The 17,915-nt window shown below is 38.3% G+C and overlaps 2 protein-coding genes and 1 non-coding gene across 3 annotated transcripts; 2 read left to right on the top strand and 1 right to left on the bottom strand.

The window, feature by feature from the left end:
* Positions 1–239: 239 nt before the first annotated feature.
* On the top strand, positions 240–1,714 carry LOC117789808. The gene is made up of 2 exons (XM_034628943.1): positions 240–399; positions 460–1,714. Exons 1-2 carry the CDS (start codon positions 372–374, stop codon positions 1,278–1,280), a joined length of 849 nt encoding a protein of 282 aa, XP_034484834.1. The 5' UTR covers positions 240–371; the 3' UTR covers positions 1,281–1,714.
* A 70-nt stretch (positions 1,715–1,784) lies between these two features.
* LOC117789806 (chitin synthase chs-2) lies at positions 1,785–17,854 on the bottom strand. Its single transcript, XM_034628941.1, has 11 exons — positions 17,759–17,854; positions 10,569–10,761; positions 9,549–9,792; positions 8,267–9,496; positions 7,939–8,209; positions 5,328–7,258; positions 5,039–5,215; positions 3,771–3,971; positions 3,334–3,699; positions 3,164–3,265; positions 1,785–2,505 (listed from the first exon to the last, which is right to left on the bottom strand). The coding sequence occupies exons 2-11, from the start codon at positions 10,688–10,690 to the stop codon at positions 2,347–2,349; spliced, it is 4,803 nt and encodes a 1,600-aa protein (XP_034484832.1). The 5' UTR covers positions 10,691–10,761; positions 17,759–17,854; the 3' UTR covers positions 1,785–2,346.
* Positions 13,430–13,502, top strand: Trnar-ucg. Its single transcript has one exon. It is a non-coding gene; the product is annotated as a tRNA-Arg (tRNA).
* Positions 17,855–17,915: the final 61 nt, after the last annotated feature.

The following is a 17,915-nucleotide window of genomic DNA, read 5'->3' as shown; positions in this document are numbered from 1 at the left end:
TAAACGCGGCTTCTTTTAGCAGTAAAAGCTGCTTAACAGCGCCTTAATAGAAGCTTAACATAATATTAACAGTAGGAAGCTTTTCTTAGCAGATAACAGCGCCTGCGCCTGCGCTATAAAGCGCTTTCTTATCAACTTGATAAATGCACATACATATGTGTGTAAATGGTATACACATTCATATGTACTTATATGAGGGTCAAAACCGTATGTTGTGTATATTCTCTGTATTCAACTGGTTGTCACCACATCATCAGTGAATAACTCAATTTTGTTATACACACCAGACACGGAATTTTCTACAGCTGCTGCAGTCAAAAAATCAATAGGATTACGAACTCCGACGTAAGCAACGATATCATTTTTATAAAATGCGCAATATGTTCTCTCAGGCAAAAGGTAAGTTTAAAGTATAAAAATATTTTCCAATGTGAAAAATTGCAATTATTGATTTTTCAGAATTTTCCATGTTAACCGGATGCATTGTTTTGCTGCTTTGCGGCTTTTCTGGAGTGCAAGGATTTCAGACCAAGGATAGCATCTTTGCGGATGTCCTGTTGTCAGAGTTATTGAATCGCATGGATAACGATATGCAGGTGGGATACTATGATGTGGACAATGAGGGGGATTTGGCAGTAGCAGCTGCTGCCGCCGCCGCTGCAGATAAGGATAATGTGGACTTAGTGGCCCGCTCGGAATACGCTAGACTGTGCGACGGTGGCGCTGATTGTGTTCTGCAGCAGGGAAACAGTAATCCATCGCTACGGGATCAGGAGTTTCTTCAGCACAGTTCGCTGTGGGGCCATCAGTATGTAACGGGTGGTATGGGTGAGGGCCAAAATCGTTATAACACCATCGTCAAGACCGACGCCAGTTTGCCCGCCTACTGCAATCCTCCTAATCCCTGCCCCGAAGGCTATGACATGGAAACACAGGGCGGCAATTGTATCAGTGATTTCGATAATACAGCTATTTATAGCCGGGAGTTCCAAGCTGCCCAGGATTGCACATGTGACAATGAGCATATGTTTGATTGCGTCGACCAGGAGAATGGAGCTGGTGGTGAGGCCGACAATAGCGAGATGAATGCTGCCGTTGAGAAATTCTTGATGCAACAATTTGGTAATGATAATGGACTCAACAATGCCAACGGAGTGGTCAAGAAGTCCGCTCATATGGCCGGACTACAGATGGATGCTTTACCCAATCCTTTCCTCCAAGTCGGGCCAGATGATCGTTTGCCAATTGCTGCCAAAAAGGGCAATATGCTATTCCATTAATCTATATCAATCTTAAATACGTTTTACATCACATAACATAGAACTAATGAAAACGTTATGTGTCTAGACTCTAAAGTATTATCATTGTTTATTCTACATGTTATTCCTCATGCATTAGTAAAGCTCAGTGCAGCTTCCAAGTATTTAATAAAATGGGCCACTACTTCACCTGTGTCTAAACCAATAAAGTTATTCAGAATAAATTATGGCTGAAAGCCGAACACACAAAAAGATTAATTTTTAAACATAATTGTTATTTCTCATGTTTCCAACTATTTAATCCACTTCTATATCTAACTACGAAAGTTATTCAAAATAATCGATGGCCAATCAAACAAAAGAACTTGAAGACGTTATGTGTCTAGTAATACCATAGTTTATTCTAAATGTTATTCCTCATGCATAAGTAAAGCTGCTAGGAGCTGTCAATAATCCAAACAATCTAAAACAAACCATTATTAATTGAAAATAAAATTTGGCTTAAAGCCAAGCTAAAACTATAAATTATTTTTTTGAACATATTTTTATGCACATTTATTTCTAGTTTCAAACGAAGGTTTTACATAATAATTGAGTTAATTAAAAACTATTAAGTACTATAGCAAGATTCATGTTTGTCGTTATACAATATAAATAGGTCTTCTTTTTAACTGCTGCACTTTTTAAATCAGCTTTATAATGAGTATTCTGTGTCAGCATTCACTGGTATTGTAGTCGGACAACCCCATAAATCGGGGACCGTCAGCATCACAATTTCTTAAACCTAACCTAACAAATGATATAGTACATAGAGTATGAACGTTGTAGCCCCGTTTTGTTCTTTTGTTTTATTTTTTTGGGACTGACACGCCACCATTCGATAACATCACTGGCAGTGTGGTTAGCTAAGAATAATATTCGTTGTGTATTGACAAGGATCCTGCAATTTCCTTTCTATACTTATTTACAAATTACAAATATAATTTTATTTTTATTTTTTGACTAAAAACTCGAAGGAAAGACGTGGAATTTGTTGAAAATTTCTAACTTAACATATTATTTTTGATCCATTTAATCATAATAGGCATTACATACGTCCAGTACTATTGCCATTGGTGTTTTGACCCCAGGACACTTGATGCGGATTTCTTGTGGTCAAACGGAGTGAATTTGCTTCGACATCCTCATCAATGACGTGCTCGTAACCCTGATTGATGGTGCCACCTCCATTGGATCCATAGATTTGCTGTAATAGTTTCAATCATATTATGATGGGGGAGAAAGAAAGCTTTAGTCGAGGCCCCGACTATAAGATACCTGGTACTCAATTTAAATATATTAATGATATAACTAAAATTTATGCGATTTTGCCTTGCTGATCATAGCTTAGGAAGTTATAAAGTGATATTTTTCGACATTTTCAGAGTATTGTATTTTATTCTTTTTTTTTTGAGCTTTGACCCCTAACAATCGGAAAGGGGCCTAAAAAACCATTTTTTTTCTGGCTATAAAAAGTTTATTTTAATTTTAATACTAACTAATGATGTGAATCCAAATTTTAGATCGAAATAGAAAATCGCCACAAATAAGTATCGAGTTGTCGTTATTTTGGAAAATAGGAGATCGAGTTGAAATATCGAGTTGTATTATTTTCATGATTTATTCAAACTTTGGCAATTTTGTAGGCTATTTATTACGGTCGCTCATCAAATATTTAACGACCAAACTCAATTCTACAAATTAACTACGATGAACAATCCCCACTGAGCTTTTTTTTTTTGAAAATCGATTTAATCGACTCGATAGATCGTAAAAAAAATCATCAAGACGAACTACTCGATAACCGCTTCCGCGAAAATCGAGTTGTCGATATTTCGATATATTTTTACATCACTAATACTAACCTCCGCAGGACCTCCATTCACATTAAACACATCTTTGATGCTGATGCCGGCATTAGAGACGCGACCGCTTCGAGGATTGGGTATTGCCCCATTGTTATTGACCTAAAATGAATAAATGGAATCAGTATATGTCAAGAAATATTCGTAAGCTATGAAGTAAGATTCCCTACGGGTAATGCTGTTGTGATTCCGTATTCATTCTTGGCGCCCAACGTCTGCATCGCCGATTTGCGTCTTTCCGCCATTACCGAATTCTTTCGCACTTCTAGAGCTCTTATGGTTTCGGCCCTCATTGTCAGACGTCGGGTCAATATGGGCGTGGCTGGATTGTTTTCCGCATCGGCTGTGAGCTTAAGGAATCGTTTTTTAAACGCTACATCCAAGGTGCCAATTTGACGTCGCGGCTGTCGTGCCTTCTCCAAGTTTTGTATGGTCTTACGCCGCGCTATGCGATCGGGTCCAGAACCAGAGTCATTATCATAGTCTCCATCTATGCCTTGTAATCGTTGCAGGTTCTTAACTATTTCCACAGCGTGCTAATGGTGAGAAAATTATAAAAGTATATAAGATAGGTTTCCAATAAATATCTATTTTCGATTGTAATCACCTTATCTATAAGTTGATCTTGCGTTAGATCTTCCGATTTCTTTTTGCAGAAATTCAACTCCGTGGAGGCGAGAATGTGGGATATGGTGCCAAATCGATGGAACAACATGGCCGTAAATTGTATGACCAAAATTAAGGCAAAGAAGAAGACAAACACTAGACCAATGGGCTCCAATTGTAGATAATCCTTGGAGATGTGCACCTGTTAGGGAATTTTACGACCATATTAGTATAAACATATTACAAGTGTTATTCTTTTTGGGGTTAGTAACATTTAACGATTGTAGAATATTCGGTATTGATTCGGGATTTAAGGCAAAAGAACATAGTACCAATTGTTGGTGATTGTGCTATGTTTACCATATGTGTGATAACCATATAAGTGTGTTATATGCCGGGTTGTTGTTGTTTTTTTTTTTTATATGAAACATGCTTTAAATTGGACTGTACTCGTAACATATGAACATACATCTGGGTTTTTAGATATTTATGGCATATGGCTTACAGTTTACTGTTAGCTTTGCTTCATGTTGTTGTAATTGTTGTTTATTGTTTTTGTTTCTGCATTGATATGAGAGAGTTTTTATTGTTGTTGTGGTTTTTGGTGAAATGCCTCAACCATTAGGATGGGTTTCCATTAAGAGGATAAAACAAACGAAACGCCTTATAAACATATAGGTACATAAATACATATATAACATTAGAAACATTCATTAGATATAATATGTATGTAACTGTGACTGAACATGTGTAACGTGACATGTGTAAGGATACAGAGAGACAGTGGTAGAGAGAGAGAGTGAGAGAGAGACAAGTTAGAGGTTCCCTTCGAATAGGTTTAGGATACATAAAAATACACACATTGAGAGACACAGAACAGAACAGTTTGTTTTTGGTTTTGGTTGTTGTTGTTGTTGTTGGTAGTAGAAACCATAAACATAGTTAAGAGTTTGATTAAAAAATTAAATTTGGATTATAAACCTCAGATGTCTCTTCGATATACGTAATATTCGTTTTGACGCCCAACGGCCAAATAATATGCAATTTGTCCTTATTCAATTGCAACAAGAACACAATCAATACGAATAAGGCGTTGGCCATAAAAAATGCAAAGACCGACTTATTGCGCAGCTCAATCAGATCGGAGGCTATGCGGGCCTGATACACACATTTTTATTATCGAAATCAATATATAAATAGAGAGAAAGAGAGAGAGAGAGAGAACAAAAGAGAAATATGTTAGTCATGTTAGGAAATATCATCAATTACCTCCTGGGTGGACTCGTCATAAGTAATGTTGGTTCGCACGCCAAAGGGCCACTTGACATGAATGTTATCCTTGTTCAATTGCAGCAGGAACACGATCAGCACGAATAGAGCATTTATCATGAAGAACGCGAATACCGATGAATCACGCAGCTCTTTGAGATCTTTTGCTATACGGGCCTAAAAGTACGTTATCGACACACACACACACACACACATTGGGATTGGGTTAGGTACTTTGAAAGGACCTATCATAATCCCAGTTAAAGCAGTTCAATTAAGTTATTCTTACCTGCTCCACAGGATCGTTGTCAATGGGATACAGATACTGGTCGATGAGATCCTTCCAGAACTGTATTTCCGAGCTGGACAAAAAGTCCACTTCACCCTTGCGTACATCGGGATCCTCAATCCAATAGGGATTCGTGAGAAAGTCACGTTCCTGTTTGGGTTCTGCAGAGGTATCTGAGTCCGATTCATCCGATTCGTCGCCGGACTTCTCAGCCACCGATGACAGCAAATGATGATCCTTGGAACCGCTTGAAGTGGTCCGACGTCTGTTGTGACGCGAAGCATGATGACCATGTGGATCGACAGCACTCTCGATGGTATCAATGCGATTTTTAATCGTATCCAACGATTCAGCAATCGAAGTAAGTTGTTGTTTCTCGTCGGAGGTCTTGCCATGAGTACAGAACACGCAACGGAAAAGTCCAGCTAGGGAGAACTCAATGGATCCCTCCTCATCATCATTATCGCCAATGCCACTCTGCAGGAAGCTCAACATGCTCTTTTGCTTTACTCGCTTTTTGGCCTCTTCGGCGGCCTTCTTTTCCGCCTCCAACTCCTTCTTGGTCTTTTTGGCAACAACCTCTCGAGTGCCCCAGGAAACGACGTTCAAATTGATGATGGAGTAGAGAATGAGCAGCAGGTACATGGAAGGTATGGACAGTAAATAGATTAAGCCGCATGTTATACACCAAAACTCTTGAGGATGTAAACATGCGGCTATGAAGAATGAGCCCACCATCGATATCAAAAAGATGGCCGAGGGCGAACCTATGCCGTCCTCTCCCAACTGTAAAGCGGTACCAACAATGACGGCCATCATGATCAGGGCATAGCAGGTGGAGAGCACCTGGGCAACAAATAGTTGGATATTCGCTTTGCAGGTGAAACATATTAGCATAAAGCCGAGAATTGGAACAATGTTGTAGTGGAATGAGGTCCAGTTGTCAATGCGAAAGGCGGCGACGAAGGCACCCACCAACATAAGGAAGATCGTGCCGGGTCCCAAAATAGTGCCACCCATCAACATCATCTGATAGAAAACGTACAGTAGTGAAATGTTATCATTGATCTTGATTGTTCGCTTCGCATCGCCAAGAAGATCCATAATGTTGGCAATGGTTGAAGGTACCCAGCGGCGTCGTTGATTGTAGAACTCATTGAAACCCTCCGGACAATGGGTATAAGCATCCGAGGCAGCCGAGTACTCGACACGATAGCCACGTTGCAATAACAAGGTGCAAAGCCAACGATCCTCGCCCTGATCGTACTGCACATAATGACGTGCCTCTGTCGGTTTCGTTGTGTACTTCTTCATCACATTGTCATCCATCAAGGCCTTGCCACGGAACAGAGAGAAACAGCCGGGAGAACAGAGCACACATCCAATCATATGCTCGGTGGCCTTTTGCAGCCAATGACCAATTGCGTACTCGAACAACTGATACCACACCATGGGTCCAGAGCCCACAGGATGAATTCTTCCACAGGCAGCACCCAAATTGCGGTTCTTCTTCATCAAATCCACCAAAAGGGTGACAGCATTTGGCTTGAAATCAATATCCCCGTCAAGTGTGAGCAAATAAGTATTCTCCGCAATGGCGTCCTTACGATCCACAGAGATGGGCAGCTCCATGAGACGATGTCCCAGCAGATAGTACATGTACATGACCTGCGACCAACGCTTACGATGACGAATACGATCCTTATCCTTCAGATGTGCAATGAACTTTGTTTTTCCCGGCAGAGTCCAGACCAATCTGCCACCATAGGGTGTTGGATATTTCTTGGGTGGACGAAGTCGAATCGTGGTCTGATGTATCTCCGAGGCAGCCTCATCCATGGTGCCAATCAAAAGTTTAACGAAACGATTACACTGAATATCATCGTCGCTGTGATCCGAAATCTCAAAGGCATCGTCGAAGAAGATGTGCGCTATGAGAAGATAAAAGGTTAAAGTGGGTAAGAACATGTAACAACGAGACCGGATACTTAGGCCTTTAGATACTGGCACACAAGTTCAAACAAGTATACATTAAATTACGTAACCCGCCTTATAAGTTTTGACATCAACGTTCTTTTCAATTTGTATACCCGTTACTTAAAAAATAAGTAAAAGGTATACCTTTTTTTTTGTGTGTTCTTTGGAATGTATGTAACAGGGAGAAGGAGTCATTTCCGACCCTCTAAAGTATATATATTCTTGATCAGCATCAACAGCCGAGTCGATATAGCCATGTGTGTCTGTCCGTCTGTCCGTCCGTCCGTCTGTGTGAGCGCCTAGATCTCAGAGACTATAAGAGGTAGAGCAACCAAATTTGGTACATGGCTCCAATTGGAGCAGGTCAAGTTTGTCTTAAATATTTGTCTCGCCCCTACACTCCCGCAAACCGCAAAAAACCACCACACCCAAAGTTTTTAAAATAATTCGATTTATATGGAAATTATTAGAAGCATTGTTACTAAATACGGTAGCTCTAGCTCTTATAGTTGATCTAATCACTGATCAATAATAAATATATTTATTCTGCCTGATACATACATTTTATCAAACTTATGAGCCACTTGTATCCTTTGGTTACCGTGCTAAAAAGGAATTCATATCGTTAACTCACTTTCAAACTCATAATAGTCTGGATCAAGAACTCGCAGGTATTTTTGAGCCACTCGTCGGGCACATTGATCCTCATCCATCCTCATAATACTCTTTAAGAACTCTATCATCTCGTCCTTGGTCTCATGCCACATCGTAGCGCATGTGTAGATACGAGTTATGTTGTCCGATGACTTGATCGAGGGTTTGTTGGGCGCCGAGGAACGATCCGTGTGCACGGAGATAGTCTCATAGTATTCATCGCCCTTTTCTTTCTCGATCTCAGACAGATCCTAAGGATTATAGAGGGCATTAAAAAGAGTCAAGTTACTTATTTGAGTTTCACTTACCTCTGTTTTGACATCTGCTTGATCATCTCGTCTTCTGTTCAACGCCATGGATTGATCAATTAATAGAGAAGAGTACATGGGACTCACGAAAAGTTTCTCTGTGGTCGCCAATCTTTCGCACTTGGGTGTCCAAATGTGTAGGGCAATCCAGGTTTGACTAAGAAGCCACAGTATCCAGGCCCAGGCCATTTGTTCAGTGACAAAGTTATTGAATCGGAAGTTCGATGGACTGGTAAAGAAGAGATAGTCCGGTATGGTGCCGTGGAAGAAACAAGGATCATCAATGCGTATGCCACAGGCGGCAATTAGGGACGAGACGGCAATAGGAACAGTTAGGCTCACAGGGAAGGCATAACTGAAGCCCTGGATGAGAATCTTACAGGCGAACTTGCCAAAGATGTAGCACAGATAAGCTCCAAAGATTTGCAGGAGCAGGACATACATCGCAGTATTGTAGGCGGCATCCACATCGACCGTATCTATGTTAGCCGATTCCAATGTATCTGGTAGAACGCCTCCCAATCCGGCAGGCAACTCATAGACAACAATCTTGTGCGGACTGAAGGCTTCGCTGTAGAGACTGAAGAGATTGCTTGGCTCATCGCCGTTGGCCCAATAGATGAGCATCGTGACGCAGATGAACAGAAGAATCTTCCACATCGAGAGGAACATGTGACAAAAGTAGCGAGTATAATGCATCTCCTCCTTGATGCGTCCCAAGGCGCGCATAATTCCAAGTGGAGATTGCGGTGACACGTAGTTCTCCCACCAGCCACAAGAGATCATAACGCAGGCGACAGGAATGACCCAGAGTTCGCGACGATTCTCCAACAGAGGCCAGATAACCAGGCCAGTAACCTGAGCTGCAACGGCTGCCAGATCAATGATCACCTTAATGAACCGTTTACCCTCCTTGGAGGTACGTGATAGCAGCCCAAAGATGCCGGGAATGACGCAGAGGCAGTTTGTCAACATGGCTCCCTGGATGGCATCGATCTGTGGCAGCACCACAAACATCAATAACGCGGTGCCCAACGCACTCAGACTCTCCATCAGCCAGATGAATAGAAAGTGACCCATCTTAGGCACCGTAAACGTCTTGAAGAAACAAATACGCACTGATCTTATCAGCGATCCGATTTCTGGCAGCGAATACGCTATCACCAAAGCCCAGATCCAGGCAATACGCTCCTCCTCCGGCAGCACTACCACAAAGCTCTTATCGCGACCCTGTAACATATTAAATTAGTTTTAATAATGATTGATGATCTAATTGGCTTACCAAATCCTTGTTGCAGTACTCAATCTTTCGGTCCTTACGCACTTGGGATGTCATAAAGAGAACTGTGCCCTTGGCTATAACGCCACCGGTTAAAACTATGATAAACGTAAATATATAGGCAAAGATTTTTAAAATCTTAATGGTTAATTCTAGACACTCCTGGTTTGCCGTCGAGCCGGTCTCAATTTTAATCGGCGGATCACGGAAAACATCCCAGCCTTTTGTCTCCTGTATAGTGCGTTGGCTGCAAAAGGTTGAAGTAGAGAAATTTTTTGTAAATTTCAGTAGGAGAATGTAATGAAATTTTCAATAAGCGTCACTCTCATCTTATATGTTTATTTGTAATTCTACGATCCTAAATTTATTTACTGATGATTGAAACAAACATATTCATTTGAATCATCAGAGCCGCAAATTTAATTTTTAGCTGTTCTTTTAAATTTCAGCACAAAATCAGAGTGTATGTTTAAACAATAATTGAAACGATCGTATTTTTCGGATGATCACACCAGTATTTGAAGTAAATATATAAAGTAAATATATAATAAAAGAATGAAACAAATCTAATTCAATTGGCTGATCATATGTATACATATTAACATTCTTAAATCAAACCCATTCGAGCTAGTAACCAGAACGACATTTTTTTGTGAGTATGTAGCTGCTTGGTCTTAACTTCCGGCATTTCAATACGTCTGGTATGACCACACCTTGCATTGAAAGTGATTGTCAGACAAAACAGCAGTTGCTCAAGATCTGAGAGCAACATACAGAGACAATTTAAGCTGTGGGAATGCCAATTAACGTTGTTTGGCTCAACTTAATTTTGTTCCGGTTTAAGAGAGAAATACATTGGTGCGAGTATTTATTTTAGTTAGACTTGTATGGATGATAGACCCTCATCTTGTTGTTGTTGTTGTCTTGCGGCAAGAAAATCGCAGCTAACAATTTGCATAAATTTTCATGATAGATTGGCCGCAACATATACTTGTAGGAAGGGAGTAGTAGTAAGGGACTTACCTGCCGCCATAAATATCGTGTGTCAGCGGCGAGCTCTCGTCGTCGGTGAAGTTGTTGTCATCGCTATCGCCATGCTCCCCGGTGGCTGGCGGTGCCATCGGGCGATGCCGCACCGCAGACATCTCCCACGGTTGTTGCTAGTGTGCCCCAGCCCCAAGCTCAAGTGTTCAATCTTGGTATGAAAATGTTGTAGCTGCAATGAATTCAAGAAATGGAAATTAATTGTAAGCCATATCGATAAGCAGCCGGTTTTAATGGACGGATATGTAAAACCACTCAGCTAAAAGTTAGCTTTTTTCAAGGACTCGCGTCCTATGAACTGCAACATTCCCTATGCGAAGAATTAACCGGTTTCAACTTGAACTGCCAGCACATATGTATGTACATTGAAATGGACTTAAGCCGGATCATGTTGTTACACATCTCTTTCTCTCCTTCACTCTTTTGTTATTTGTGACTCATCTGCAATTTATCTTTTCTCTTTAGACCAGACATCCATTAATTAACAAGCTTTTCTTTAGCTCATCTTATTTGGTCTATTGTTTTCACTTTCTCTTCACGCAAAGCTTTACTAAATGTTTGCCCAAATATTCAATGAATAATTAAATCTCTAAATTGGCTTTAATTTTGTTGATTCATAAATATTAATAAATACAGCATCAGACACGACTCTGTTGCTTAAGGAATATAATTATAATATATATTTTATATTTGATATGGTCTTTTCTAAGTATTTACAAGTATTTAATATTGGTTTTTAAATAGTTAATATGAGTATGAAAAGTATTGAAAATTTATAAAACAATTTGAAATTGTATATTTTGAATTTTCTTAACTGTTTAGTACACAGACTATATATTAGATATAAATCATGGTGCTTATTAAAAAAAATATGCATAAAGAGATACTTATATTGTCACCATGACTATGTTTTTTTTTTATAACAACTCTTAAAAATTTTGGAGACGAAAAACAGAAAAATATACATAAAACAATGAAAGAAAAATCTTGAATAAACTCTAGAAAGTCAAAGATTCTTATAGTAATTACGTTAAGAGAGATTCATTTCTTTTTATAAAATAATTATTGAAGTTGGGGGGTTTTTAAAATTTTCTCGAGCACTCTGGTAATGATAAAACTGTTTAAAAAGTGTCCGAATCATAATACTAATAATCAAATTTTTATATTGATTTAGACTTAATACGCAATCTGTATGTATAAATGGTATAATAGAATCATAAATAATTATTTTCCAAAAAATATTGTTATTATTAATAATATGTTTATATTTACTCCCCAAATTTAATTTTGAGAACTCTAAAATAGACATAACGGAAACTTCTTTTTGATCTTCAAATAGTTCGATTTATTGACTAATCACGTTATTTCTCTGCGAACGGAACTAAAGTTGTTTCTGGTTTTGGTTTTATGATAATTGCGAATAGAAGTACTCAAGCCAAGAGTATTCATGTTGCATTGTTATATTCAAAGACCTTGTGCTACATTATTAAAGCAGCGAATTAGATTGTTATTGAAGTTGTAGAAGCTATGGAAGTCATGAAGAAATTAATAATCATATGTAGAGTCTAGTTAACTAACAGAGCTAGGATTGCAACGTATAGTGAAAACAAATGGGCATAGTTTCTTTCCTATTGTCGATTTAAATAAATGTATTTTACAACGCTTTGACAAAATTCAATTACTTAAAAACCGTCAGAACAATTGGTTGGAATTCGAGGTGCATTTCATATCAAAAACTTCGACTTGAACTTTCGATGTCGTAGAAAGTTTCCTGGTCTTGCTCATCGTCAACGCAATGAATAGACTTTTTTTTGCCGCGCAGGTTGGCACGGTAGGAACCAGGACGCTGAGGTATTCCATGGATCCTCAATTTGCTGGGAAAACTGGTGCAATTGTGGACGGCTTTTAAGGGATAGGGATTTGACCTGCGTTGAAATTTAGATTGCAAACAAACTGATCTACGCCGGCATAGTAAAGTCGTAGACGATGAAGGTGGATGCGAAAGTTGAGAAACCTGATCAGTTTTGGCCTTAAAAAAGCAACTGTGTGGCTTTGGCTTCGTTGGCTTGGACTCAATAACTGGCAACACTTGTGGAGGTGGCCGAAATTTTGGCTGTAAAACGAAGCTAAGGAGCTCAGAGTTGGTTTTGTAGGTCTTCAAGTACTTGATCATCTGGTCCCTTGTCATTTGCTTAAGTTGATCATTCTCGCACTCGACTTTCGTATTGACATGACAAAACCTTTTGTTGATCATATTCGGAGCCTGAAATTCGCAGCTATGCTTCAATGGAGACTTTTCGCAGTCACCATCGAAACACAGCTCGCGATTCTTCATCATATCGTAGATATTGGTTCGATTTTTATGACAAATTCTCTTCTGTTTGTTCATGTTGCCGATGTCTTCTATCTTCTTTACTGCCGATACAGTGTTCTTTTTTCTGCGTTTTGCTAATTTTGAGCCTGAAATAATTTCTATTGACAACAGTTTTGGATATTTGTAAATTTATATTTTTAAAACAAAGCCAGACCGATGCATGAAATGGAAGCAATTTAAACTTTAAATGAAATAAATTAACGGATGCTGTTGGTGTCGGGTTGGAGTCTGCGCAGTTGTTATCAGTGTCATGGTCATATGATTACAACCCCCAACGACAGTTTCAGCTGCTGCCCTCGCATTCACCCTCAACGCATTTGTTTTGGGGTGGGAGAATAAGGGTAGATTTTCTCTTATGCCTGTGAATGTGTGTGTGTGAGTCAGGATGCTCTATTCAATTTGAGGCTTTCCCATGCGCGCCTCTTTTGCAGCTTATAAGGGCGATACAAATGTCGTGTTTCAACAGGACCGTGTGGCCTAATGGATAAGGCGTCGGACTTCGAATCCGAAGATTGCAGGTTCGAGTCCTGTCACGGTCGCAGCTCTTCTGTCTCAGAAAGTTGTTGATATCTTTTTGAAGCTAGTTTTTTAAAATTTATTTTACATAAATTAAAAAAGATAAATAGATTCGAATGCATCTTCAAGCATTCTTTATTTTATTTGATTTGTTAATTATGTGCCACAATAGAAACTTGTTTTTGTCTGACCAATTTCATTTAGAATTATTCATTGGTTAGCTAACAAAACGAACAACAATAAACAATAAAATAAAAATTTTGTATACCCTGTAAATTAAAAATTGCCAGAAGAAAGTTAGTTCAGTTTCTTAAATAAGTTCTTTCTTCATATTTTTTACCATCTAAGAAGCATGAAAAAAGTATTGTTTACGTCAATAAATGTGATGTAATAATTTTTTCTATGTCTAACCTTTTTAATTAACTTCTACACCTACAAAATTTACTTGCTATATTCCTTGCAATGCTATGTACTTAAAACGCAGTTGGTCAGCTAACGAAAAGAGCATAAAAAGTAACTACAATAAGTTAAACTATAGTTGGCATACCCTATAAATTGTAATTTCAAAAATGGTTGGTATGGTAAGATTATTTAGACTTTAAATTTTTTATATTTTTTTTAATATAATTTATATTTTTTATAATTATAGAAAATATGGAATTCTATTATGCCAAACAAGAAGTGTATTTATTTCTAGAATATGACTCAAGTCTAGCAATTACAACAGGGTACCTTGTAGTCGATTTCTCTTGACTATAGTGCTCATACATTCTTCTCTGATTTGTCGTTGTCCGTCGGGTCATTTAAAAGCTCTGATGTTGTCTCTAAATGTCAGATGTCCATGAGATCGACTTCAGTCTTAGATTATGAGCCAAGTGCTAATATATTAAGATAATAACGCAATATGATACCGACTGAATCAAGCAATTGTGAAACAAGTTAGAGCTGATTTATCAGGAATTGATTTTAAATGAAAATTGATTATTCATGCTTCACAGTTGTAGTTTTTAACAGAACAGTTCACGTAAGTAACCCTAGTTAACCTCTAGTTACATCCCACGACAATTTGAGTACGTGCTATCCATACCAAATGTGAACTGTCCCAAGAGATTTGGAGAAGAAAGAAACTGATTAGGCATTCATGACAGCACGTTGAAAATCGTAGATGTGTGTACTCTCAGCTAGAAAAGTCGAGTAGTAAAGGACTAAAGGCAACAATGGATACAACTTATAGATCTGTTGATAAACGACCGGTTCTTGAGACTCGAGTAACAGGAAAATAAAAGCAAAAATTCAACAGATCAGACCTTGGGCTGGGCAACAGCGTAAACTGGTCTTTTTTCAGATATAATTGGATACAATTCATTTATGTATGGCTTTAACAATGCCACAGCTGCAGGCACTCAACATTTTTTTTGGGGGCAACACTCGAGTTGGAAATTGCTGTTGCAATAATCATATTATCGCCTTATGCAGTGGGTGTTAGCCAAGTGAATGTTTAGGATATGCGCAAAAATAATGTTTTGCGCAATTCATTGCTAAATTTATAAGTATCATTATTGTACTTAGCTTTATGTCGGAGCAATTAAAAGCCGCCAACAAACCCGTCAGCGGGAAGAAAAAGTGAAAGTCAAAACAAATGTTATAATAAATGCGAACTATGAATACGAGTATAACACAAGATACAGATACAACAACAATGCAGTAGTTGCAACTGTTGTTGCTTGAAATTGATTGCCACATTTAAGCCAAGTAGTCAAAACGGGAACGAACAACGAACCTATCGAGTCGAATCGAATCGAGTCGAATCGTCGAGTTGAATGGAAGTGAATTGACCACGCCAAAAGCTGACCGGGCTTGAACAACTTGTACGAGTATTGCCAACCAACCAGTTTCTCGATGGAGTACAGGAAAAGCGATCGACTTAAGAAATATGCACAAAACATGCTAGCACAATGGCAAAAATAATCACAACAATAAATGTGGACAGAATGGTGACATGGACAAGGCATAAACTGGGCTTAGCCTGAACATGGACTGGGTGTGGGTTCATTGGTTGCTCTGTCTCTGTCTCTGTCTCTTGTTGATTGTCAGAGCCATATAAGGCATTGATTTATGTATACCCTAGGGTCTCGGATTGCTCGAAATCTAAAGTTTAATCTAATCTCTTTCCTGTTTCTAAACTTAACTTAACTCCAATCGATTCACACTCGGATTTGTGTTTGCAGTTCATCGACTTCCACTCAAGTGTCTGTCAATTAAATGTTCTTTAAAGCTCTTTTCTTTTTTTTGCCAACTCATTAAGTCAATTTTCAGCAACTTTTTGTTTGCCAACCACATTACCGTTATGCACATGCACAGACATGCACAAACAGGTAAATGTGACTTCATGGAAATGTGCAAAAGTTCAGCTCGTTCTGATTCACGAAATGAGAAACGGTCTGAACTCTCATAAGGCATCTTTTTATAGATTTACCCAACTCTGTAAAATACCCTAAAAATATATATCTACAAATATATCTAGAGGTTTGTTCATTAGCCACCATGAGTCACAATTCTGTTATGTTTTAACATAATGCGTAACTTAATTCGAAACCGACATTTATTGGGTTTTTTCGCTGCTTCTCTTCATTTAACTAAGTTGAGATATGAGTTGTCTGTTGTCTTTCAGAAACGAGTATGACACGTCTTTTATTAAGGGTTTGGTCTTTTTTTTATTTTTTTAAGCCAGCGATGACTGTGCCTTGCAACTTCGAGGACAAGTTCATTAATTCATATGAATACGAATGCGCTAACGATGCTGTTGCTATTGTTTATGGTTCTTAATGCTTGCAAATTTCGCGTTGATTTTTAATATTGACAACACGCCTTCAATAGACTGCAAGAACAACAGTTACTTGTATATACCATAAAAAAAGTCATAAAAAAAAGGTAAATAAACATTGCATATTTGCTAAAGTTTATTTGACAGCCGTTGAGCAAAAAAAAAATATTGTGTCCAAAATTTAAATGAGTTAAACAAATAGAAAAATACATCGAGAGAGGGCCTAAAAGAGAGAAAACGAGAGACTGACAGAGAGAGAGAGAGAGAGCATTTTATTTTTGTGGTGTTGGCGTTAAGGCCAATAAAATTGTACGAAGATCAAGCGACGCTGATTGCAAATGGCAAATTGATGAGACAGCTGGAAAATCCGCTGAATAAAAAACTGAAACTAATTGACATTTGCTAGGCGGGAATCTGGACTCAAATTGAATTCAAAAATTTCACTCTAAAGTTCCAGAGTAAACAACACTCTTTTAAATGCCAAGAAAATGGCTTGCTAATTAAAGTTTCTTACGATTTTTATAGAACAACTTGTTTTTGAGGTGTGTTTTGCGTCTTTACTTTTAATAAATAGTTAACCGCATTTATTTTGTTTTTGCTTATTTGGAAACGGGTTTTTTTAAACAACGCAAAATGATATCGAGTCCGAATAAAAATTCAAAATAGCCCGTCTTATTTAGACGCTTGCTTATGAAAAGCAAAAGTGTTGCCAAAGTCTTACACAAAACCCGTTAGCTAACAATGAAAATAAGAAGAAGTGAAAGAAAAAATGATTCGTAACCAAAACGGAAAGCGGCTACTGAAATGGAGACTGAGAATGAGATTTATTTTGTATTTTTATTTGCCTGGCGCATAACTTTCACATAGCATCTAAATGTACCGTTGGATGTGACGGCTGACGATGACGATGAAGTAGCACAAAAAAATAAAAGCAATGAAAATGAAAATGAAAAGAAAAAAAGAAAAAGCAAACGTTAAGAGGCTAAGAGAAATTATGTTGGCCTAGTAGCAGCATCAGCAGATTTGTTGAGGTGAATGTTGTTCAAGAGTTTAATCCCCTATAGAATTCGTGTAGCACTTTGTCTTTGATTTTCACTTAAATATCATTAGCCAAATCGTATCATACGTTATATGGCCTTTGCATACATTTCACTTTTCTGTGCTCAGTTACCACTTTATAAATATCTTACTCATTTATTTATACATATACATATACATTTTTCGTATCGCATGCGTGGCCCACAAAATTTTCAAATTTATTTTGCATTTGATTTCTTTTCATTAATTTGTTGCTTATTTTTTCTTTGACGTTTCTCGTTTTTGGCTTACTTATTGTTTGAGTTGTCTTGTTGTTGTTGATATTGCTGCATTAAACTTTTAGCCAGTTATACACATATACACACACACACAACCACACTCACACCTATGCAAACGCACACGCATGCGCGCACGTACCGTTTTACGAGACGAAGACGGAGTCGCAGACGTGATTTAAACTTTCGGCCTTTTCCGCTGTCCGCACAAAGCTCTTTTCGAGTTCGTTGTCTTCGCCAAACTGAATTGAAGTCTTTCGTTTTTGCTTATTGGAAGTGGTCGCAGTTGTGGTTGCCTG

This window comes from Drosophila innubila (assembly GCF_004354385.1).
Source record: "Drosophila innubila isolate TH190305 chromosome 3R unlocalized genomic scaffold, UK_Dinn_1.0 2_E_3R, whole genome shotgun sequence".
In the NCBI taxonomy this organism is placed as follows: domain Eukaryota; kingdom Metazoa; phylum Arthropoda; class Insecta; order Diptera; family Drosophilidae; genus Drosophila; species Drosophila innubila.
This window is presented reverse-complemented; position numbering and strand designations above follow the sequence as displayed.

What these genes read in the sequence shown, in the direction of transcription:
- LOC117789806 (XM_034628941.1), bottom strand. Translation starts at nt 10,690, where the DNA reads ATGTCTGCGGTGCGGCATCGCCCGATGGCACCGCCAGCCACCGGGGAG. An exon ending in CACGATATTTATGGCGGCAG is followed by an intron (nt 9,793 to 10,568) that starts GTAAGTCCCTTA and finishes AACCTTTTGCAG; the next exon opens with CCAACGCACTATACAGGAGA. An exon ending in AAGCAGATGTCAAAACAGAG is followed by an intron (nt 8,210 to 8,266) that starts GTAAGTGAAACT and finishes TATAATCCTTAG; the next exon opens with GATCTGTCTGAGATCGAGAA.
- LOC117789808 (XM_034628943.1), top strand. Translation starts at nt 372, where the DNA reads ATGCGCAATATGTTCTCTCAGGCAAAAG. An exon ending in TATGTTCTCTCAGGCAAAAG is followed by an intron (nt 400 to 459) that starts GTAAGTTTAAAG and finishes TTGATTTTTCAG; the next exon opens with AATTTTCCATGTTAACCGGA.